The 24214-nt window shown below is 42.0% G+C and overlaps 2 protein-coding genes across 2 annotated transcripts; both read left to right on the top strand.

Annotated features, from left to right (window-relative positions):
- The first annotated feature begins 3606 nt into the window (after positions 1-3606).
- Positions 3607-11880, top strand: LOC119735916 (matrix metalloproteinase-9-like). The gene is made up of 8 exons (XM_038209867.1): positions 3607-3875; positions 4194-4498; positions 6332-6639; positions 6901-7059; positions 7511-7626; positions 9159-9306; positions 10027-10323; positions 10863-11880. Exons 1-8 carry the CDS (start codon positions 3735-3737, stop codon positions 10997-10999), a joined length of 1611 nt encoding a protein of 536 aa, XP_038065795.1. The 5' UTR covers positions 3607-3734; the 3' UTR covers positions 11000-11880.
- A 5725-nt stretch (positions 11881-17605) lies between these two features.
- LOC119735925 (matrix metalloproteinase-18-like) lies at positions 17606-23862 on the top strand. Its single transcript, XM_038209880.1, has 8 exons — positions 17606-17716; positions 17852-18141; positions 18506-18813; positions 19288-19446; positions 20719-20834; positions 21557-21704; positions 22275-22577; positions 23115-23862. Exons 1-8 carry the CDS (start codon positions 17606-17608, stop codon positions 23243-23245), a joined length of 1566 nt encoding a protein of 521 aa, XP_038065808.1. The 3' UTR covers positions 23246-23862.
- The last annotated feature ends 352 nt before the right edge of the window (positions 23863-24214 follow it).

The raw sequence follows: 24214 nt of genomic DNA, 5'->3' as shown, positions 1-24214 counted from the left end.
TTAGGGTTAGGGTTAGTGTTAGGATTTGGGAACATAGGTATTGGGGAACATAGGTATATGCCCCCAGAAAAAAAATCATCTCGACAGTCAAGAAGTATTTGATTCACTTTTTGTAAGCTCGTTTCCGACTCATCTATAAAAATTCTACAAGATTCACAGACTGATGCTAATATAGCTAGGTCATTCTTCTGCATTTATGATCTTATTCGAGGGTTTTTTCTCACGTTATTCCAGTAATTTGCCTTTCAAGTATTTCTCATTGCTAACCCACCGCATCACAGACCACAATAATTGGGTCTTTTACTTTTTGTTTCGAAGCTATTGAATCTAAACAAAGAATGTAAACAATACAAGCATTGACATAACTCGACAAATTAGAAATGCTATTGTCCTTGATGTTGACAATACAACAGTGAGAAATTCTTTTAGGAACGCTTCACCGACATTATGTCATATTTTAGGTATTCCGAGTCAGTTTCGTATTTCTGATTAACAGGGGCGATTCAGGGGTAAAATGTGTTCCAACATGTTTTTTTTTTCTAATTCCGATGTGGTACGCCTCTTCCGGCATATTAATTTGGCTGGAAACGTGGGAAAGGTTACTATGATATTCCAGGCCAAAAAAAGTGACTTTTTCTCAGTTGTGTTTTGTGTCCACCGTTAACCTGAGATAGCCCTTTTCATTCCTGACAAGGTTTTTTTGTTGAGTAGACTGACTAGACTCACTACCAGACGTCCAATCACTCTTGGTCAGTTTCACCCATGGAGGGGTCGGGTTGTGGCGCAAGCGGATTTCTGTTAAAGCCTTTATTATGGTCACTTTACGAGTTTTAGGACTAACAAATTTCCAACGGGGTGGAGACGATTTTTTTTATGGAGGGCGTTCCCTACGCCCCCCCCCCCCCCTCCCCAACCCCTTGGCTGCGTGGCTGGTTATACGCCTGGTTATACGATATCACATAAATGGAAATCTAGGTTTCTAATTGATGGTTTCTGCATCTTGCTACTATAACAAACATATCGGAGATTTCTACAGCTATGTAAACATCGTCGTGCCGTTAAAATAACTCATCATTGGCATCATCTTGCGTACTTGTGAGAATTGTTCAGGCACTTCTGTACCCGGCACTTATCTTTGTGTACTTGTCATTGTGTGCTTCATTTTCCTTTGAGTCATTGTATCTTTCTTCTTTTGAGGAACAAATCCCCGATAAACCAAACGGATTGACAAGACAATGAGAGAACAAACCACTTGTTAATTGTTGTGGTCAACCCAAAATGTCCAAGTACAGTCTTCACAGTAGAAGTATTGTATTCAGATTGAAAGATGGATTCTTTTGGAGGGTTGGGTTTTGGAGGGATCGGCTAGTCTGTCATGACTCACGCGTGCACTTTTGGGGGTAAAACCACGCACCCTAAAAAAAAATGGGATATAGGCTCGGCCAATGATTAATTGAGTCATTTCCCAATGGAGTCTAGACAACGTTGTTTAGGTGTAGCAGAGCTCAATCATCTGTCAACTTCGAAAACCACCATCTTAAGATTATTCAGTGGATGGTATTCTTCCTCATTTCGTAGGGACTCTCACTGTTACGATATGTGTATACGAGTGACCCCAAATTATGAGCTTCATTATTTAAAAACTGATTCCCTGTAGGGTTGTGGTTGTAATTATAGTTTGACTTTAATTTTTACAAAAAGGTTTATAGGAACAATGAGGCAAAATCCCCAGTCAGGTTTTTTTTTTAAAGGGTCAAATTTAAATGAACCACAGTGAGGTCACATGGCTCAGGCTGTTGTACGATAGATTATGTGGATAGAGGATGTAGTGATGTGTTCTACCATGTGCCAGTTAACTCTTTTGCTGCATCACGAAACTAAGGTCACGCTAATAATTCAATTTTAATATAAATATATAGAAAGGTCGGGTCACATAGACAACAATGTCGTGGGTGTTAAGGGAGCTTCCAATACAATTCATATTGTAAGAATGCAATGACAATGTGAGATTATTAGGTGAAAGACATGGATTTGTAGAGAGAGACCTAGTGGATCATCGAGTGCGACTACAGTCGCCACAGAGCAGACCTTTCAAATTCAAAGTCTTTGCGATGAAAAGCAGGTTCTCCATCGATCATAATTTTAGCATTTAATAAACCTTCCCCATCAATCCGCCGTCACTCAGGTAAGTCCATAGGGCCTTGGATCGTACGTTGTGTGATTGCAGTATGAGCCCCACTATCCGGTCAGCGGGACGATCTCCATGTCGCAGTTGAAGACCACAAAATATGAAAACAGATGTTTCGGTTAAAGCCCGGTTCATACTTCATGCGAAAGCGAATGCGAAGCGAATTTGACGTCATAAAACATTCGCTGCGAAATTCGCCCGAGTTGAAATATGTTCAACTTTTACGAATTCGCAGTGCAAATACTTGCCACGACGTCACAAATTCGCGTTCGCTTTCGCTTACGTGCAGAGTATGAACCGGGCTTGAGACTGATATTTCTGTGGTTTTGGGGTTTTTTTTACATCTTCGTCTATGAATCTGTCTTTCTGCTGGTCCCAGAGAGCCAGCCTACATTTCTCTTTGTTACTATCTCACTGGCTGACTTACTGACTGACTGTCACTTAGGAATTAGACTTGCGTAAGTCTAACCGTGAGGATCATTAGGAATTAGACTTGCCGTAAGTCTCACCGTGAGGATCATTAGGAATTAGACTTGCGTAAGTCTCACCGTGAGTATCTAGGCCCTTGAGACTAAATTGGGACCAGCTTTAAAGCAACGCTTGCCTACATAACAATCTTGATTTTTCCCCCATGTTTCCGTGTATTTTTATCACACGGCACACTCGCTTTAAGCCCATGTCCTCTTTAAAAGCATTCCTATAACTATGTTGTACTTCCTTGTCTTTTAATCAACATAAGGTTGACTGAGCAAATTATATACTAAAAAGTTATTTTGAAGATTGATGATATTTGGAGTTATTTTGTCATTTCCCCCGTGACAATGTAGGTTTGAATCAATTCCATTATCTCTTTCTTTGGCCTAGTTGTCATTTCTGCGTGCGTTACGTAACAGTGTCGGTGTCGTCATCGTCATGTTTCCCTCTCCAACTGTAATTCACAGTTTCACTGTCCGCTCCATTCAAGGAAACAATTTATCATAAACTTATTTCACATTCGTTCGTTAATAACAGCAAAAAAGTCACATCAATTATACTTTATTTTACAAACCATCTGTTCTGGCAGTAAAACAAACATGCCCAAATACGAGAATTTTTCTTTGCATCTAAATAAGAATGACATGGAATCACCTGATCATTAAAAAAGATCTTTTCCGCAAACGTCATTTAAAACCAAACATGCAACAGTCGTCGACCGCATAGATGACAGGTTGAGGCTTACCCGGAAGTCCTACGATTGGTGCGCTCAGGAGGTGACGTCAGCGTCATTCACCGTTACGGGTACTCTATTCACGTTATCACATCACAGCGTAGATAATAAGTGTTTGTTCTCGCCATGGTTATTAAAATAGCCAGTAATACAACGTGAAGTCCCGCCCACTTTGGAAAAGAAACTTTGGCATGCCTATAAAGGATCAGGAGTGGGACGTGTGGTCACAATTATTTTGCAGTGACAGCGGAAGAGAAGTACTCTTTCAGAGGAAACAACGTGCAACTCACACACCTGGGGGATTTAAAAGCTTGCTCGTGAGAAAGAAAATCATCCAAGATGTCAAATTTGAAGTCGTCATGTCTAAGATGGGTAGTCGTGTTTGTGGCGTGTACGGTGGCCGCGAATGGGAGTATAACCAAAGACGAAGTTCCAGCGAAAGCGCCCGACAGTCAAGAATTGAACAAAGTGAAGGGATATGTAAGTATACTGTATTCATTTTTTGAAACAAAGATATGATTGAAACAACATCTGCATGTTAGGTTTGTGTTTTTCTTGTAATGTCTTCAATTAAGCAGCAGTTCCTTAATTAATTTGTTAGATCTGTGGAGGAATAATAAATACATTTTTGAACCACCAACCGCAAAAATAGACATTATTATGCTGAAGTTGTGTCATATTTTTGTCTCATATAGCTAGAAAGGTTTTCATGTTTCAGAAACAATAATTTGACCAATCAAGTTTGTTTTATTAAAAAATAACGTCTGAATGAATTCCCTGGATCATTCTTATTTAAAGGAATATCTAAAGAAGTACGGTTATTTGAGCAAGCGGCCAACGAAGGATGACGCCAGCGGCATGATCCCACCAGACAAGGCCGTCAAAGCGATCAAGAACCTGCAGAAATTCGCCGGTCTGTCCGAGACGGGCGAGATCGACGCGGACACGCTCGAGTTGATCGAAAGACCGAGGTGCGGTGTAAAGGACCCGGTCATCAGTAATGACACCGTGGGAGTCAACGCGTCGGAGAGCGGGGAACGGAGGCGCCGCTACGTGGTGGCGGGTCCGCCCTACCAGTGGGACAAGAATGACCTCACATACATGTAGGTTTTTACTTTGACGGTTCAGATGATTCATTTTTAAATTTATTGCATTGTTATTTTCCTTTGGTTGGATTGAGATTGTGAAAAAAACAATGTTTCTAATGTATTATCCCTCAAACGGTAATGCAAGATTCCGAATGAATGGCCAGTTTAATCATCCTTACATTTTAATGCTGAACACAATTTTGTTTGTGGTTATACACACACAAAAACATCAGACTAAATACAAGTCATGCAAGTGGAACATCCAAACCGTTCATAATACAATTGACATTGAGAACCGCAACGGTAACGCCATGTGAATGAAAGACATTTCTCAGAACCAGTGCTTAACTCAACGTTTCAAACAGTATGCCCTGCTCGTCATCGGTGACCATTTCATGCATTTCTGCGATGACTTTTTCATGTATGGACAGATTAAGTAAAATGCTCTGCTCGTCATCAGTATGCTCTGCTCGCCATCAGGAGACAGTCGCCTGATGACGAAAAGAGCATACTGTTCGAAACGTCGACCATACAACTCACTAAGAGATATCATTCACACGGTGTTACCGCGAACCTCCCATTCATTGACCATGTCCACCAGGCAAACCCTTAAGTCTTATGTAATTAATTGACGTTTAGCGCTCATAAATAGAACATTGTGTAGGCTACAAGAGTACAAGACTTAGTATTCATTGAAAAATGAACAGCGTCACCTCGTTCAAAATGTGCCCTCCCCACCCAATTTTCATGATCTGGCAAGTTCCACGATATTGCAGCATCATTTACCATTATTGACGCAGATTTACGCCACTGGTCAAAAGTAAAATGACCTTTTCAGTTTTTGAGGGTCTTTGCACAATTCAGTTTTAAAAAGTTAAGATGATGTCATACTTCTCACCTGTATCGAAGGGGAATTTCACCTGCGCGTCAGGCTAGGTAAATTGTTTCACTATCCACGTCACGAACTCTTGTTGAAACAGCATCTTACCCAAGCCTAGGAAACCACACATTTCCTTCTTTTGATTGGGTTGTTGTAAGATAAACATTGCGTAAGTTTTTTTGTTCATCATTGAGCAGTTTCCTGCTCTCGACAGCGCGACAGGGAATTATCATCAAAACTAATTTGACTAAAGCCAAATATTTACCTTGTGGCAACTTCCCCCGGGGAATTAAAGGTGCGGTTTGGGGGAACTATCTGCCGTGTGATTTCGATGCGATGACTATTTCGTGCATGGACAGATTAATGTAAAACTATTTTTGTGAGCCCGTATGAGGAAAAGTTGAGTTCCTCAATAGACTTGGATTTCCTTATATGGGCATTAGTTTGGAAAAGGTATATTTGTGGGCACAGGTGTCGAAATGAGAAGGAATTTAACATACAGCTTTAAAGTTGGAATGCATGGACAAAGTATGGGTGCATGCTTACCGGATTTTGTTAAAGGGCACAAATTCACATCTGCATCAAATCAAAAGGCGCTAAACCTCTCTTTAAGAAATTGCAGTATAACAACTTAACATAACCTTAAGATTGTCAGAAAGATCAGTGTTCAGGGATTCCATAGACTCAAATTATATTAATTGGTTAAACTTGGTTTGATGAGCTCTACTGAGTGGAGCGCTGGAACTTCGGTACCCTCCGTACTAGCTAGTACGGAGGGTATCCGAAAGTTCCAGCATTCCACTCAGTAGAGCTAGGGTTTGATCGAGTGTAGTGATACAATGTAAACCTGGTTTCTGTATGGTTAATTTGCCGTTTTCGAAGAGTATCAAACCTTAAATTATCCCTTCTTCGTTTAATTCACCATCAACCAATTTTGAGTTTTAATTAATTTCAACTTTCCTAATCAGGGTTGTGAACTATCCTGGCCCGCCCTCTACGATCACCGCAGACGAGGTGGACGCCGACGTCAGGCGGGCCTTCAAGCTGTGGAGTGACGCCACCCCGCTGACTTTCCGGTCGGTGGACGATGAGAACGAGGCAGACATCCGGCTGATCTTCGGCAAGCGCTCCCACACCGACGTTGAGGGCGACCCCCCGTTCGATGGACCAGGGGGCACGCTCGCGCATGCGTTCTCGCCCAACAGCAACTGGGGCGCCACCGACGGCGACGCCCACTTCGACGAGGACGAGATGTATACGCACAATATGCCAACAGGTAAAATTCTGACATTTGAGTATCATAAAATGTTTTCAAACCAATGCTTCGGCACGGCTTCGGCTGCATCTTTGCACAATTTCATTTACAGTGCCCGTTAAGGGGGGACCTTTTGACTGAGCCAAATCCGGAACATGGCCGAAATTTGTAAAACACCTCAAATTCTGAGAGTGGAAGACAGTTGGCTTGAATTTCCCCAGAACTTGCCCGGTCCAATTGTTCAAAAAAGGAACATTTTTTTTGCTTGTCACCTGTATTCAGGCGTGAGTTTCTTCTACACCGCGGCCCATGAGATTGGCCACACCCTCGGCTTGGACCACTCCAATGTGCCCAATTCCTTGATGTGGCCCTGGGGGCGGAGCTACACCAGCGAATTCGTGCTGCCCCAGGACGACACCGATGCCATTCAGTCGATATACGGTAAGATAGGACCATGGTATTAAAATATCCAACAAGTATGATTTTGAGGATTATAGCACAATGGTGAATGATGATGATAAGCTTGTGTTTGATGCATCCTAAAAATGTCTTTGTTTAGTCCAAGTCCACCACCACGAGTCCTCACTACGGTAAATCAAAGGCCATCCAATGCGGTTCATTCACAACATGACAAGGCCTTAGGCTTAAGGCGTTATTGTTCCTCTCATGTTTAGTTGTGACTGAGTCTCATGAACTGACTTGTGATTTATTTGCGACCAGACTTGTGATGTCCATTCTTCAGAAATACATCCAACAACAGTTTGTGTTCCTTCCTCCATTGTGTTATGTTGTATTTTGTCATGTGGCCAGGGGTATACATGTTTAGGTCTTGTCTGTAGGTGGACTGTATGAGTTGTGAATGACCGTGAAATAATCTTCTTTTTCCATCCAGGAGCCAATCCTAATCCACCGACCGTCCCGCCAACCTCACCCCCGCCTCCTCCTGTCTTCTGCACCGTCTCATTCAGCTCCGTCGTACTCATTCGCGGGCAGATCTACGCTTTTTCCGTAAGTCGATCACTAGAAATTTGAGTTTTACACTGTGCTCAATGGGGTCTACCCGATGTTCCCCAATACCTATGTTCCCCAATACCGATGTTCTCCGAAATCCTTAGAGTTAGGGTAAGGGGTAGGGTTAGGATAAGGATTTCGGGGAACCGTCGGTATTGGGGAACATAGGTATTGGGGAACATAGGTATGCACCCGTGCTCAACAGTGATTGGTGGTGGATCATTAAGGAGGTCTGGTCTTGGCAAGCATGGGAGAGACGCTTTTTTTAAAGAAAGATTTTCAGTGGAGACTTGGATCAATTTATGCATAAAACATGAAGCAAATACAGGGTGCAAGTTTTATCTTAATTTCAGAATATCGAAATTTCAAAGGATCTTCAGTGATGGAAATTTGACTATACTTACAACAATCCTACCCCCCCCAAAAAAAAAAATCAAGAAAAGTCATCGTTTTTTTCCCTCCGAATTTCTTCCCTTGGCTTTTGTGTCACCAAGTGTCGATTCTGGCAAAACCAGAGTAATTTCTATTCACATCTTGAAACTATATTCAAAATTTGACCTAATGCAGTGAATTGTGCAGCGATTTCGAAAAGGCCCGGTTTTTACGACGTCGAGCCCACGAATTCTGCAAAAGATTTCAACAGCAAAAAGTTATTCAACAATAGAGTCGTAAAAGGAAGTCATGGAAAAGAGGTGTGATATATTCTGCGTACTTTAGACTCGATCAAAGGTGACCGGTGAAACGGCCAAGGCTCGTTGCACAAGCATTGTCCCGCTGGCTACTGCGAAATATTTTCGTTGTGAAATAACGACCAAACGAAATGGGGGCAATAAACCCGTGTGCAATACAAAACAGGACCGGTGCAAATCAATGTTAACCACGATGTACTTAAAGTGGTTGTCGTTATTGTGGAAATTCTTCGTGGCGTACGATTATTTTATATGTTGTGTAGTTTCATTTTTTTGTGATTTGGTAAATGATTCTTACACAGGGAAACTTCCAATCGGAGATTCTTTCCCGGCAAAACTCAATTATCAGAGGCACGTTGGTTAAGGAATAATATTGTAGACTATGTGTGATATCTATAAGTATGCATATAAGTATGCATATCTGTTATAGTGTTAAACTTGCAGACTCAATTTGGAACGATGCAGTAATGTTGCAATAAGTATGACAATATGAACTAGAAAGCACTCAGAGAGCGCCATCCTCCATGATCCACCAAGGCTAAACAATTCCCGGCCATAGTGAAGAATCCTTTCAAGAAATCATGACCCAGATCCGGATCACTTCCAAAATCCAATCGATTTTGTACTTGTACCAAGGACCACCCCAACAAAATATATAAATTATATGCAAATCCGTCCATAAGGTTTTGAGTCATCTTGTATAACAGACAAACCAACCAACAATCCAACTAACCAAATCCGATGAAAACATAACCTCCTTGGCGGAGGTAATAACAGATTCTTGATCTTGCACAGAGAAACAAATTTTAAAATTTTCTTCACTTATTTTTTTTTTAACAGGATGACAAACTTTGGCGCTTTGATACCGACGGCAATTTACTGTCTGAGCCCGAGGGTGAGCTATCCCGCACGTACTTCCCCAAGCTTCCCCGGAGTGTATCGGCTGGTTACGAGAGATGGTTCGACGGCAAAATATACTTCTTCAAAGGTAATCAGAACAAAGTTCTCTTAATGCCGAGTCCCATTTTTTCAACTGTCTGATTAAAGTTACACGTCTATGCCTTTCTAGTATACACTTGCATAAAACTGCATTTTTGGAATGAAAACTTGCTTGTTTGTTTTTGCAGGTATGTATACAGTTTTAAAAAGTGGTTAAATGGCGCGCTCCAGTTCAGAAATTGTGCACACTATATTCAGAATGAAGTTGAAATTAATTAATTGATTACTTGTCATGAGCCGATTTTTTCGTGCGATGTCTCATTGGAAAGCTCATTACTGATGTAATGTTAGAAATTATCAATTCAATTTGAAAATCTATTTTTCAAAGGTGCCACACTCAAAACGCACGTGTACACCAACTTCAAATGGAAAGCTCATAACTAATCACTGCTTTAGCATTAGCAAGGCAAGTTGAACGTTAATTTCTTGGGTCAATTCTTCGGAAAAAGGGGAAAAAACACGGTTTTACGAACTGACTTTACTGCTGAAGGTGACTTTTGCGTGACTGAGCATGTGGACCATGATTAGTCTAGTAGCGCCCTCAACGAGCACACTTAAGGAAAATTCAAGTTGGCAGGATTCTTACTTCGACTTAAGGCAGTCTGCACACGTCCTGATTGTGTAGCATCGTAAAAAAAAAAAAAAAGAACCCAGCTAACTCCACACAGAGTAAAAACTGACATTTTTAAGTATTATTTTCCCTAACCAGGACGTAATTACTGGGTGTACAAGTCTGCCCGTGCTTCACCCCCACTCTTCAAGATGTATGACGTGGACTCAACAAACCTGCCGAGCGAGCCGGACTACCCCCGCCTGGCCGAGGAGCTAAATCTCCCCAAGAAGGTCTCGGCCGCTCTGCACGTGGCCGACGAGGGCCGGACTTACATCTTCAAGGCCAAGAAAGCGTTGATCGTTGACGAGTTTGAAGGCAATATGGAGGAGATGAAGACCCATCTGGCATTCCCCGGCGGGCAGTGGTTCCCGACTGGAGCTTTCTACAATGACGGTGAGTGCGAAGACATAATTTTTTGTCAACGGACCGATCCATCAAGCCCCGCCCCATGATGTTTTGACCCATCAAAGCCATACTTTTATGTCAATCAAAAGTCCGACATGCGTGAACGCCACATGCGCAGTGGGCGGGGCCGGGGATAATGAATCGTTCTAATGGCAGATTTTGAGACGTTGGTGGCAGCAAACACACCAGTCCTTTTCAATCGTTTTTAATAAAGCGCGCATGCTCAATATGACGCAAACAATGGAAAAAGGGCAGCAATATTCCGTCTTATATAAGTCCTAGTCATTTATTTTACGATGTCATCGCGATATTTTAATGTAAAGTTAAAACGTTAACATTCTATTTTATCCACAAGTCAGTCAAAAGGCAAATGATTTTTTATTATTTAAAATGTACTTTATGTTTGCCTGGCATTCATAATTAAAAGTTACCCACCACTCGTGTATAATTAGGCACATTTTCAACCCCCAACCCACTGAATGTCGAACGAGTCATATTAATGCTCTATTTTCCCCATTATCACACAGGCTACGCATACCTCATATACAGCCACGGACAAGGAGCCGACTACTTCCGTTTCAAGTGGGACCAGACTAAGAAGACCTTCGCAGGCATGCCGGGATACCCACGTGACCTGTACAAGGAACTCCTGCACTGCCCTTAAAACTAGGGGGATCTGCCAGATCCGTCACAACCGAACTGTATTGCAAGAGTTGTAATAAGTGTTGTAATAGTGTTGCCTGTGCCCAGCATTTTTAAATGGCGACAGAATCGAGGTCGGAGGGATTAGGGAGATCCCATGATAATTCCTTAATCCGCTAATCCCCTGTTGGACTTGAGAAGAACCTGTAGATCTTTGGTTTCATTTAAGTTTCATCACTAGAGGAGAGAATTGATGAACATGTGATCATCTATAAAACCTTAGCCAAATCTTTCTTTACCATATCAAATGATGCGAGTCTTAAAACAGTAGGAAAACAGATCAAGGGAACTGTATACATGATTGTGACATTTAATTTTTTTGAAAAGGGTACTTGCACATCAGTTGTGAAACATGATTGTGACATTTAACTGTGACCAATGAATAAGGAACGAAATGTTTCAAAAAGCGGGACCTTTGTGCTCCCTAAAGTGGTGACGATAAAAAAAAATTAGAAACGTCCCGTATGTCATACAACGGCTGAACCCTCACAACCTTCATTATTGGCTCATTAATTGATTTTTTGGAGATTTTAGGCGAGTTGGAAACTACAGGCGCATAAATACAGCAAGCGTCGACTCTCAGAAAAAAAAGTTGTATCTCGTTATCTACTATATTCATGAAAAATTACATCATTGATACCAAATCAATTCATGTACTGTAAAAGAAAAATGATGTGGATTTTTGTTTACACTTTTCATTTAAATATGTAAATAGCTACGTGTTTTTTTCTACAGGTGTTCTTTTTTACATAATTTGTAGTACAGTTTTCTGTATTGTATTTATTATTTATATTTATTACTAAAAGTAATAAAGCCGATGTTTTCATATTTCAGTAATATTAACTTATTCATTCTGTTTTTCATTAATGCGTAATAATGTCATTATTCTTCAAGAACTTGGTGGATTTTTTAAGGGGCGCAAACTTGGTTACCCTGCGCGCCCGTCCGTGGGGATGAGGACCTCCTTTCTTTAGCCGACCCCCCGATGTTCTGCCCCTTAAGCCCACCCCCCGGCCACGTTGACGTAAAACGCCCCCTCTCCTCCCCCATAGGCGTAGCCAGCGGGGGTGGAGGGGGGGGTTAAGGGGGTATTTAACCCCCCAATATTTTGTAAAGATTGCCTTTTTCCATTCAAATGCCCTTTTTTCAACGGGCTTAACCCCCCCCCCACCAATAATTTGTAAAGAGTGCCCTTTTGTACGAAGTGCCATTATTTTCTGAACAAGTGCCCTTTTTCCAAAATGAAGTGGTGCCCTTTTTTGTGGTGCCTTTTTCAGCATTTCGCACATGTATCTCCCTGAAAAGCACCATATTATTCCTTTGTGTGCATAACTGTCGGATTTGAACAGCGCCCCCATCGACAGATGGTAACAGCCCCCCCCCCCCCCCCCCCACCCCACCACCACCACCACCACCACCACCACCCCCGCTTTTTGATTTTTTGATTTTAAGTGTCCGGAGAAAAAAACCTGTCTACATTTCACAACTGATGTGCAAGTGCCCTTTTCAAAAAAATGTACCCCCCCCCCCAATAAAAATGATCGTGCTACGCCCTGCTCCCCCGGTTAGCAGGACTCCACCTAAATTGCTTTTTGAAATCTCTGGCAGAAATATTTATGGCTGCTGGCCAAATGTTGCGCTGCCCGCTCTGACTTCTGGCTAGGCTCCGTCCAAGTTTCCAGAAGCACCTTTAATAGGCTTGGTCTTGCAGTCTAGACGAATCCGGGCACGTGATCACTGTATATTCACGGAGGCCCCCTTTAATGGCGAAGGCATTGTGCTGTGCACAACTGCTACATGACAGCAATAGCTAGCACAATGCTCTCGCCATTACAGAGGGCCTCCTTGATAGAAGTGAAAGCGTGTCAGTGTAGGCCTAAAGTCTCTCGGATTTTAGGAACTTTTCTTTATGATAATTGTGAGCGCCTTAACCTTGTCAGCATTGCTGTGGCGTGTCCAGCCAGGGAGGGGGGGGGGGGGCTTTTCCCTGCCCCTGTGTCCCAATTGCAGAGGGGAATAATAGCCCCTCACTTTTTTGTCGCCCACCCCGCCCCGCCCTCCCCTAGCGGGAACTTGTACAGGCTACTGTGTGTATGCTTCCTATACAGTGCACGTGAGAGAAACAAATTGTTTGCATTTGCACAGACATTTTCACCAATTTTTTTTTATAAAATTCCTATTACCTTTCCTGTAACCTCCCCCCCCCCCCTTCACCTCCTCATGTATTGCCTGTCCATCCCTTCTATTTTGATCGACAACATGCATCAATCAATATCTATGACTTGTTCTCATACAGACCATGTCACTGGTGCCTTCATACCATAGGGGGAGAGGCCAGGCTAATTGTTTTGTTGTATGCACACTTCCAGGTATTTCAACTGATATTATATGCCTATACTGTTTAGAACATAATATAAATTCGCTTTCCCTGGTGAAAGTCGAGCGTCACTTGACCACCGGTCTTGCAAGTGATAAGGACAACTCAAGTTTTTATCGGATTTGTGCAGCATATGTTACCACTTGCGGATTCTGGCATTCAACCGTTGGTGGCGTCCTTGTGTCAAAGACTTCCGAGTGAATTGCCACCGTACCACTGACCTACTTGTAAAATAACAGCTAAGTGTGATTGTTCTGATGAATTCTGAGGAAGAAATTCCTGACATTTGAAGTTTTGAGGTATATTCAAGAATTCAACATGAATAGGCCTAAATTCTGTAAAAATGACAAAGCAACTTCCCCCAAAAGTTGCATACTTCGAAAACATTATTTTGTTTGAATAAGCTCATTCCCGAAAACATTGTTTGGAGGAATTTCGGCCGGAAATAAGTGATTGATTTGTCAGTCAAAACATACCGTTTTCTAGAAAAAATTTTCACAGAAGCGAGGACATAGCTCAGGCGCGGTTCTACGGGGGGGGGGCCTAGGGGGGGCTGTAGCCCCCCCCCAAAAAAAAAAAATTTTGTCTAGCCCCCCCCAAAAAAAAAAAAAAATTCCGTAAAAAAAAATTGCATTAGCAAAAGGAAGGATTGTGATGTACATGCGAACGGTCTCCCCCTAAAGAAGAAATAGCCGTGACAAGGGTGCTTTAGTTAATATAGTGTGAATGATTTTAGGATTTTATTGGCGCTCCCCATTGAAAATATGGCATGAGCCCCCCCCCCCCCCCTCCCCTCCACCTATTGATTTTCGGAGGCCTATGTGTCTGGAAAAAATAACCGGTCAACATTTCAGCACGCCTCCCTGAAAAAATTCTGGATCCACCGTGCTAGCCCCCCAAAAATATTGGTTCTAGAACCGCGCCTGACATAGTTCAAGAGCCAGAAAATAACTACCAATAAAGATAGTTCAAGAATTCAACACGTATAGGCCTAAATTCTGTAAAAATGACAAAGCAACTTCCCCAAAAAGTTGCATAGCTTCGAAAATATTTGTTTGAATAAGCTCATTCCCGAAAACATTGTTGATGGGAATTTCGGCCGGAAATAAATGATTGATTTGGCAGTCAAAACATACCGTTTTCTAGAAAATGTTTTCACAGAAGCGAGGACATAGTTCAAGAGCCAGAAAATAACCACCAATAAAAAGTGCACTTTTTTGTACTTCAATTTAAATCAGACAGTGCTACTGCTTTAATTTCCTCGGAGGACACAGATGACCGGAAGACATTTCAGAGAATTGTATTAGCCCGATAAAGGTCAGTGATTGTCCAGAGTGGAAAAAAGCTGAGGCCATATCGGGTGGCGTGAGGTGGAAGGTCGGGCCATCACGTCCGACGAACGGTCAAGAATTTTGGCTGAGAGCGGCAAGACGTCAGCAATACACAACAATGTGCAATTTCAATCGCTTAATTCAACTTCAACACCAAAGCCAGCCTGAGGGAAGTTTTTAATAGATAATGCCCAAAACTCAAGGCCAAGAACACTCAAAGACGTGGGCACATGATGTGTGAGGTTTTCACCCACTTGGAAATAGACTGCATTTCTTGTTTCTGTCTTGAAAACCTTTGACTTACCCAAGAGGAATGTGAAATATACGGGGGCGTCACTAGGCGAATCCAGTGGGCGTAGGCCTACAGTTTTATTGAAAGGACCCGCTAGCTTCAGCCTTAAAATGTTTACACGAATCAAGGTTTGAATACTTCTCCTACAAATTGTGCATAATAGCAAATTTATCGCTTTCTTGATAAAAAAAAAAGATATAGAGTTCATCTTTTGTTTAAGTTGATAAATATAGCAGACACAAAAGAAGGGCGCTGTTTGCGTTGGATAAAGTCTTTTTGCAATTACCAAACCCAAATAACGCCCGCTATCGTGTGGACATACCTCAAACAGGCTAATTACCATCTTCACAATTAAGGCTTGCATTAGTATAGTTTTCATTAAGCAGCCCCTTCAATTTTACGCAGATACTCGTCTGCACAGAAGTTTGGATAATTTGCGTTAGTAAGTTCAAATGAATGAGACAAGTTCAAAGTTGGACAGTTTCCAGGAACGACTGCTGGCAACATTGAAAGGAATAGTCACTGGGTGTTACGAACCGAAGTCTTTGCGGTAGAAACACGCTTGCAGGGAATGACGGATACATGTTTACCAACGAAGATGAAAATCATCTGGAAAAATAGGCTAATTAGGTTACCATACGCAGCCGAGTCGTCCGCATAGCAGCTTGAGCATGATTGGAAGTTGATGACGTAGTGGTTCCAAAATAGACCATGATGTAATGGTCGCATATTGTATCCGTGTGGACGAAAGATGCCTGCCTAAGTTTCTTTAACCTTGCTGGAGGTTCTTCATGGGGTAATTTGACTTAAAGATATACGGTAATCGTTTGAATATCGACACCATTTCATGTTTTGAGACCCCCCTGGGCGTTTGGGGGGGGGGGGCAAGGGGCACTTGTGCCCCCTCCCCCAGTTTGAAAAGCAAAACAAAAACAAACAAAAAAGGAGAACAAAAAGGGAAAAGGGTTGTGAAGTCATATTTGCTATTAATTTAATACACATTTAACAAAATGGGCGTCTGCAGGGGTATCAATGGGGGTGTGGTGGGCAAATGTCCCCCCCCCCCCCTCACCCTGGAAAAAATGATCAGTTGAGAATAAGCTAGCGAAATGTGTTTTGCCCCCCCCCCCACATGCGCCTCGCCACGCAATGTGAATGAACGGTAAAGCTGATAGATTAAAGATTCAGGCTTATGCCTCAAATTCTGGGGTTTCTACAAATAATATAGAGAGAAAGAATGCTACAACCGACCCTATAAAACCGTACTTACACTGCATTACAATTATTTTGCACAATGGCTGAGCAGTCCAAAACATCAAAATTGACAAAACATGGAAAAATTTAACAACCAGGTACATATGTTTCAACAGCTAGATGAGCAAAGCGTTTTGGGCTTAATCACTCTTTGACTAATTCAACGTGGATATCCGACAGACAACAATACGAAATAGAAACAGACGTAATGATACCAAATGCAAACAAATCAGTCACAAGGCATATTTTGTAAAATAAAGCTATGCGTATCATTTTTTGTCAATGGTAAATTCTTTAACCAAGTAAAAAAAAAAAAAAAATACCCAAAATCAATTCCAGATGCAAGACAGTTGGAACAAGAAACCAGGTGTCTCAACCACGCACCTGTAGAATCAAGTCTGTTTGTTGTCTCTCAGGTGTAAATTATGTGAAGGAGCACCCTAAATCTTCAAAGATGTAAAATATCGACCCAAAGGGAGCATTCGTTCTATCGCGATTTTTTTTTATGTCTACATGCCTTAACAATGAATGCTTTATGAGAAACAAGAGTGCCAATAAAACTAGAAATAACTGACCATCACGACAAAGTCATTTTCTTGTTCAGAATGTTATGGCTATTGTTTTCATAGGCGAGTGTTTGTTCCGCGGTCGGATTTAACACTTTGCTCTTCGTAATCAAATTGTAAAATATTGGTTGTTCACTTTATTCTCCTTCAGCAAGTGGGCCCATAACAATACCCATTCATTGCTGAGTTTGTTTACCTTTGCGCTACACGGCATCCGTTCCTGGCCTGAATGACAGGCCCTGTATACACATTTTGATGGATAATCCATCGCTTGATTCTCCGGTCGTACAACTTTTGGATAATAGGCGTTACGCGGAAGCGGTGCAATGAGTCTTTTAGCCGCAGACTGCAGCCTGCCTGCGCTTCAGACTGAAGCAGGAACTGACATCATCACACTGTGGTGAGATTCACCCAATCAGGGATGAAGGCGTCCATAGAGATCGCAAACACAATCAAGAGTTCTTAAGCCTGGCAGCCTACACTAGTTGCGGTTATTACAGAACTGATTGTCATTTGAACTGGCTTATGATCAGGATAGGGCTTTATTCCGCGAATTGGAGCAAGCGCTTATTATTTGATAGGGTTTTGTGCGAGATCCGTGAAGAGGCGTAAATAGCGACCTTGAGAAAAGGCTATATAACTGGCAAGTCGCTGGTCGTCTTGTCAGAAAGTTACATCGTGTGCAAAGAGCGACCTTAAGAACAAGCTACACATTTGGGTCAACACAGATTAAGCTCGTGCAACAATAATGAACAGTGTCAGATTTTGGGCGCTCTTTGGAGCGTTTCTAGGGTGCAGCCTCGTTCAAGAAACATTCGCTCGACCTCCAAGTGATATTGAAGAAACGGCCCGCCTCTATGTAAGTAAAACAACCACATTATAAAAACCATTTCAATTAACGATTGTTTATACAAAATTCTTGCTTCGTATATTAAAGTTCCATTGTGCATTTCAGAAAGGATAATTTTCAATTGTAAATCTGTCCGTTCTACAGGATTTTCTCGAGAAGTACGGCTACTTTGATCACTTCCCATCTAAGGCTGAAGGCAAACTCCCAACCATGAGCGAACAACGGCAAGCGATCCAGGCCATGCAGCGGATGGCCGGCATACCCCAGACCGGGGAAATTAACCAGATGACGGCCGAGATGCTGAGCAAGCCCCGCTGCGGTGTCAAAGACGCAAACCCCCGTGACGTGGTCAAAGGGCCGGGCCGGCGCGGCAGGCGGTACTCCGTGCTGGGCGACCCTTACAAATGGACGGACAAGACGGATCTCACTTACAAGTGAGTTTTTGAACAATTTCCCAATTTTTTCCCTCTGATTTTCTTTGTTTGTCTCATCGATTTGTTTCTCTGCGAATTCCTTAACTTAAAAATTACGTCCTTAACTATTTTGATTAGTACACCTATTTTGATATAAAATGCTTTAAAAAATAAGTGTCTATGTGTTGGCAATCAACTTTATCATGATACTTATATAATATTTCAGTAAGCTTTCACAATCCGTTAGAAAAGTTTCTTTAAGAGGAATAGGCCTATACAGACCTCCTTTCACTTGAATCACTTATTCAACAAAGTGTTCCTAAAATAAATTTAAAAAATGAAGTTCCTGAAATGAGCAATACCAAAACAATTTCTTCCCCAATAGAATCATGAATTATCCCGGCGAGAACTCCCCAGACTTGACCCGCGAACAGGTGGACGAAGACATCCGCGCCGCCTTCAAGGTCTGGAGTGACGTCACCCCGCTCACCTTCACCGAGATCCACAGCGACGACGCGGACATCAGGCTGCTCTTCGGCGGGCGAGCTCACACCAGAGTGCGCGGGGACCCGCCCTTCGACGGCCCAGGGGGCACCCTGGCCCACGCCTTCACCCCGAACTCCGGCTGGGGCGAGACGGACGGAGACGTGCACTTGGACGACGACGAGACTTTCACCAAAGGAGTGTACAGAGGTAAGATACTTTTTTTTTTTATCAATGTGCCGATTTTTCCAGGGGGGGGGGCCAATTGCCCCCCCTTGCCCCCCCCCCCCCCCTCGCGACGCCCATGGTGCCGATCCACTAAGCCCCGCCCAGTGACGTTTTGACCAATCACAGCAGTCCGACAGAAGTCCAACACGCGTGCACTTAATGTATGACGCGCGCGTCTACAACATGCAGTCTGGCATTGGAGAGGCGCATGTGTTGTTTCCAACGTATGCAGTGTGCGGGGCCTAATGTATCAATCTATGATTTTATTGGCCATTCCAAAATCGGATTCGTGATCTCATTGGTTTAAATTCACAGAGGGGAACGGACAAGCTTCTGGATTTCCAGGGTGTTGTTTAAAAGTTAGACTGCAAATCACTGTATTGACTTTCAAGTAAATGACCTGAAATTCATCCTCATAATTTCTTGTTTTTGGTTTGTTTGAATTCATTCCAACAGGTACCAACCTGTTCTACACGCTGGCTCACGAGATCGGCCACGCCCTAGGTTTGTTCCATTCTGAAGAGCTTGACTCCCTGATGTGGCCCTACGATCGCGGATACATCCCGGACTACAAGCTCCCACAGGACGACATCTTGGGCGTCCAAAGTCTTTATGGTAAGAAGACCTCTAATATATTAAGGGGAAAATTAGTTTTGCCTGGTCGATCACTCGAATTCGACCCGAAAGCAAGTTGTTTAAAGGGAATATACATCATTTGCTTTTGCTGTAATTTTCAGAAATGGATGGAATTGGGGGGTTGGAAATATAAAGCAAATATAGTTACACTGACTTTTTGGAGGTTTTGGGTTCGAAAATGCTATAAAAACCTAGAAAAACGATCATTTTCCTGTAGTCTGGTTCCCTGACTCCATATAAGAAGAAACAAAGCAGTTTAGTTACATTGGGGAATTGTAAGGTCAGGGAACCAGTCTAGCTGGCTCGTACCCGTTCATAGGTTTGTAATCGATTGCAAACAAGTGCAATGGTCAATTGGGTCCAGTATTTGAAAAAAAAGCCAGTTGTTTCCAACGCTGATCGGCCGATCAGCGTTGGAAATTGATACAAAAATACCACTTTTCTTGAAAATGACAGTATACCAGGTGCCATAATTTTACAGGATGCTTTAGACTGTCATTTACCAACATCCTATTAAGGTATTTCGCAAAAACTTGGTAGTTTTATTTTTCGATGTTTGCAAATGTTGTATATTCCCTTTAAGGAGATTGCATTCACTCAGTTACTCACTCAGTGGACAGTAGCCATGGCCCCTCGGGTTTAGGAAAATAAATGAAGACTTTACTTTGACTAAACTTGAAGAGTTAGGACCGTGGCTCAAATTTTCCGTTCAAAGTTTTGAATTGACTGGGCTTACCGCGTGATTGATCATGTCAGGTTGAGCCCGGATCAAATTTGCACCGTTTATTTTGCTGTCCTCAATATTCATGGCTTAAAACTTAAGAGTACAATACTTATCAATCTTATGTGATAAGATTCCTCACAATTTTTATAACTAGCCGTATTTCACGAGATACATGAAATGCAGAATAGAACACTTTGCTGAGGGACGACATCACGTGACCACTACAACCAATGTTGGTGTCACCTGACCACAATATCCAATTTAGTATTTTAAAAAAGTTATAAGCTTCTTTTGACCAGAAAACTGTCGATCAAAAAAAAAGAGACGCTTTGAGTTATTTTATGAAGTAAGATATGAAAAAGATATGCTTTGGTGGCAGTTGATCATGTCGACAATCGACACAGATGACGTCATATGTTTTGCAATGACTTCACAAGTGACGTGGTCTATAATAGTTCACTAATTTTCTTTTAACAAGACACAGCGACATATTCTACTTAAACATCTACCTGTTTTCTTCTCCCAAGGACCCAACCCTAACCCGCCTGCAACAACTGACCCGCCGGTGACCGTGAACCGTCTGTATTGCGAAACCACTTTCGATGCGACGGCTTTCATTGACAGCGAGTACTTCATGTTCGGGGTAAGTGTGCACAGTTGATTCCCCTCAGCGGCCAAATAAGTTCCACCAACTGTAAGTTGTGGGGAAATTCCCCTTTAGATCAACACGATGTCGTGAGGGTTATAGCCTTTTGACTTGATTAATACGTCACACGTCCTTCATAATTAGAAAAGGCCCCACGGGGCGATTCGTTCGTATTTTTTAAACGTCATTGAAGGAAACAATCTCAACAAAAGTTGGGTTGATTCATTACAGGAATCAACCCAGTTTTGTAAAAAAGAAAGTAGTCCAGGTGCAAGTCCTCCAGATCTGATTATATTTTAAGCTGGATTTAAATGTTCTTAAACATTGATATAATATTTATGATACCAGCTTTGGGGACTTACTTTTTTTGTAAAATATAGTTGAAGTGTTCATCGGTAAAACTGAAACTCAGTCATGATAATTGCCTTTCACTAAATAATCTTACTCGTCTTGCTAGCTCTAGCTTGCGAAATATCTTAAGGGAATTGGCTGTTCAGTAAAAATCAAGTCAACCGGGGAGAAAATAATTATAAAGGGTAATTGCCGTAACAATGTGACAAAAGTGCACATCGAACCAAGGCTTACAAAATGCATTTTTAGAACAGACGTGTATTTTTTTGAACATAAATTGGAACAAAGAATTTAGAAAGTTTTCCTTTTCTTAGCCAAATATATCAACTCTGAGCGATTTCAATTATTGTATGTTTCTCCTTTTACAGAGTGGGATGATGTGGAGGTTTGATTCCGACCGTAATCTGCTCTCTCCTCCCGAGGGTCAATCTCCCCGGGATATCTTCCCCAAGTTCCCGTCAGGTGTCAGGGCCGTCTACCAGGAAGGCCGGAGTGGAAACGTCATCGTACTCAAAGGTAACATTATCAGAACTCCCCGCCTATTTAATGAACCCTCCCTGCCTGTCAATCAAACAGTCCCCAATGACCAATTAGATCACGACATTTGGTCAGGTGACCACGGTAGCTCAGTCAAACTCGGTCACGTACATGCACTCTGAGAAATAGAACGGTCCTTTAAAGAGTTTGGCACGTCTTGTGGAGTACCGTTCCTCGAAACAGAGCCCTCTGTTAATTCTAGGTTCGGGTGGGTTTTTTGTCAATCGATGGTCATTCCAGTTCATCTTTGTGGAGCGAGTAAGCATAAAACTTGGCTATAAGCATAGACAATATTTCCTCAGCGAATGACTACCAGCGAAATTGTCACGTGAGGTATTTCTTTTGTCTGGTTCCCAGCCAACCTAAATTTGCTAAACAATGTTTTTGCTAAGCAGTTTCATAAATTGAGCCTCGGGTGTTTTGCAAACTCAGTCTGCATTAAAAATGTGAGCTTTAATGGTCTACAACATATGCAGGCAGTCATTTGCACAAACCGCAACAGCCGTTCACTCACCACATTTTTTTGGTTCACTGTATTCCAACCAACAGCCAAGAACTACTGGGTGTACGAGAAGTCATCGTCCTGGTCTGGTGCCTCGCCGCAGTACCAACTGAAGGACATCAACCCGGACACAGACACGGACTTCCCGCAAAACGTCAGGGATCTAGGCTTCCCCAAGTCCGTCTCGGGGGTGGTGCACCTAGCGGATGTCGGTTTCTCCTACTTGATCAAGGCCAAGAGGGTGTTAACCTTCGACGAATACAGGCTGGAACTCTCCGAGAGCTCGGCCAAGGTCAAGAATATCTTCGAGGGAATTTCTGAACGGCCAACCTCGGCTTTTTTCGCCCAAGGTGAGGAATTTGTAATGTTTAAGTGAAACTATAATCAAAAGGCCTATCATCGAATTTGAAGTCAACTTCTTTTGCAAATCTGTCCCCAATATTCAATAGGGTTTCTTTCTGCATTTAAAAATTGTACATCCCCGAAGAGCAGGTGGGGTAGAAATCTAGTCTAAGGCCCTAAACTTGATCGGAAACCACTATTCCAGGAACAACTACAGTGACTTAGGAAATGAACATGAGATAAAACAGATGGTTCTTCCATTTCGGCAGTCAACATTTTTTTAAAGGGAAGGAACTGTGTCTTATAGAGAACATCGTCAACTGAAAAATATGGACCTTTCTACGCTTGGTTGGCAAACTACACTTTTGCCAGCCGCAGGTTGCAAAACTATGGAAGGTCCAACCGTACAAAATGAAGAAGAGTTATTACAGATAACCAAGGCCAGTGTTAGCTAGCTTCGTTAGACAACTTCGAATCAAATGCCTGATCTGTGTAGCCTTGAAAAAAATGATGACATTTTTTATTTCTTTTGTTTAAATATGCAGGTTTTGCTAACGTTCTGGTTGGGCAAGAGTACTACCGTTACGTCTACGACTACAAGACGTCATCGTTTGTCGCCCTCAACGACTACCCGAGAAACTTCGCCGAGGAGTTTCTGCGTTGCCCTGCAGCATAATCTGGAAGGCGAAAACCAGACTTGAAAGTGTTGGCCAAAAATGTGGATTGGTGCGGAAAGGATTTGTAAATAAGAGACTTTCGAATGATTATTTTGTGCTAGCAAGTTAACTTATACCACTTACATAATGTATTTATTAATGTACTGTTTTGTGAAATATTTATGTAATTTATATTTATTCAGATTTTCGTCTTATAAAATCAACTGAAAGCCATGGGCTTGTGATTGTATTTTTATTAATTGTTATTATGGCGTCTGTAATAATGACTGACTTAAAAAGTCGCCGGCAAAAGTCTGTAGGCAATATTATTGGATGCAACAACAATTTCAGAAAGTTGTCTTTCAAAAAAGCGAAAAACTCGCTTCTATATAAAAAACATAGAAGACATGTACCAAATTTTGAAAACTAAATAAATAACACATGTATCTCTGCATAATTTCTGGAAACTCCTTATATCACGTTTATGTTCACACCTTTTTGTCTCAATTGTCTCTCAGATTCGACTTTTACTGGGGTTTTCCTCACAAACTATAATAATACAAACGAACGAGCTTTCAGCTGCATTATATTAATGTTCATGCAAAGAAATAAACCGTGCATTTGCGGAAGACCACAACATGTTTCAGTGTGTGTACTTCAGTATTTGAGAGTTGGAAAAGTTGCAGACACGTCGTCAATTAAGCCCTCCCCCCCCCCTTCCAATACTTTTTTGTCTATCTAAAGAACTACTGAGCACCTCTCGCTCAAATAACTTCTAATCAGTACAGAAATTCCTAGCAATCCAGCCATACTCTTTATTTGGCCCAAAACAGTGATATTGTGTACGAATTTATGCAGTTTATGACAAATTGTACCGAAAACAGTTGCACTTTTGCATACGTGCAAATTGTGGTTCACACTCACCTTGCACGTATACAAAAGTGCAACTTTTTTCGCTTCCATTTGTCATAAATTGCAGAATTTTGTAC

This window comes from Patiria miniata, unplaced genomic scaffold, assembly GCF_015706575.1.
Source record: "Patiria miniata isolate m_02_andy unplaced genomic scaffold, ASM1570657v1 HiC_scaffold_29, whole genome shotgun sequence".
NCBI classification, from domain to species: domain Eukaryota; kingdom Metazoa; phylum Echinodermata; class Asteroidea; order Valvatida; family Asterinidae; genus Patiria; species Patiria miniata.
This window is presented reverse-complemented; position numbering and strand designations above follow the sequence as displayed.

What these genes read in the sequence shown, in the direction of transcription:
- LOC119735916 (XM_038209867.1), top strand. Translation starts at nt 3,735, where the DNA reads ATGTCAAATTTGAAGTCGTCATGTCTAAGATGGGTAGTCGTGTTTGTG. An exon ending in TGAACAAAGTGAAGGGATAT is followed by an intron (nt 3,876 to 4,193) that starts GTAAGTATACTG and finishes TCTTATTTAAAG; the next exon opens with GAATATCTAAAGAAGTACGG. An exon ending in TACGCACAATATGCCAACAG is followed by an intron (nt 6,640 to 6,900) that starts GTAAAATTCTGA and finishes ACCTGTATTCAG; the next exon opens with GCGTGAGTTTCTTCTACACC.
- LOC119735925 (XM_038209880.1), top strand. Translation starts at nt 17,606, where the DNA reads ATGAACAGTGTCAGATTTTGGGCGCTCTTTGGAGCGTTTCTAGGGTGC. An exon ending in CACCAAAGGAGTGTACAGAG is followed by an intron (nt 18,814 to 19,287) that starts GTAAGATACTTT and finishes TCATTCCAACAG; the next exon opens with GTACCAACCTGTTCTACACG. An exon ending in AAACGTCATCGTACTCAAAG is followed by an intron (nt 21,705 to 22,274) that starts GTAACATTATCA and finishes TCCAACCAACAG; the next exon opens with CCAAGAACTACTGGGTGTAC.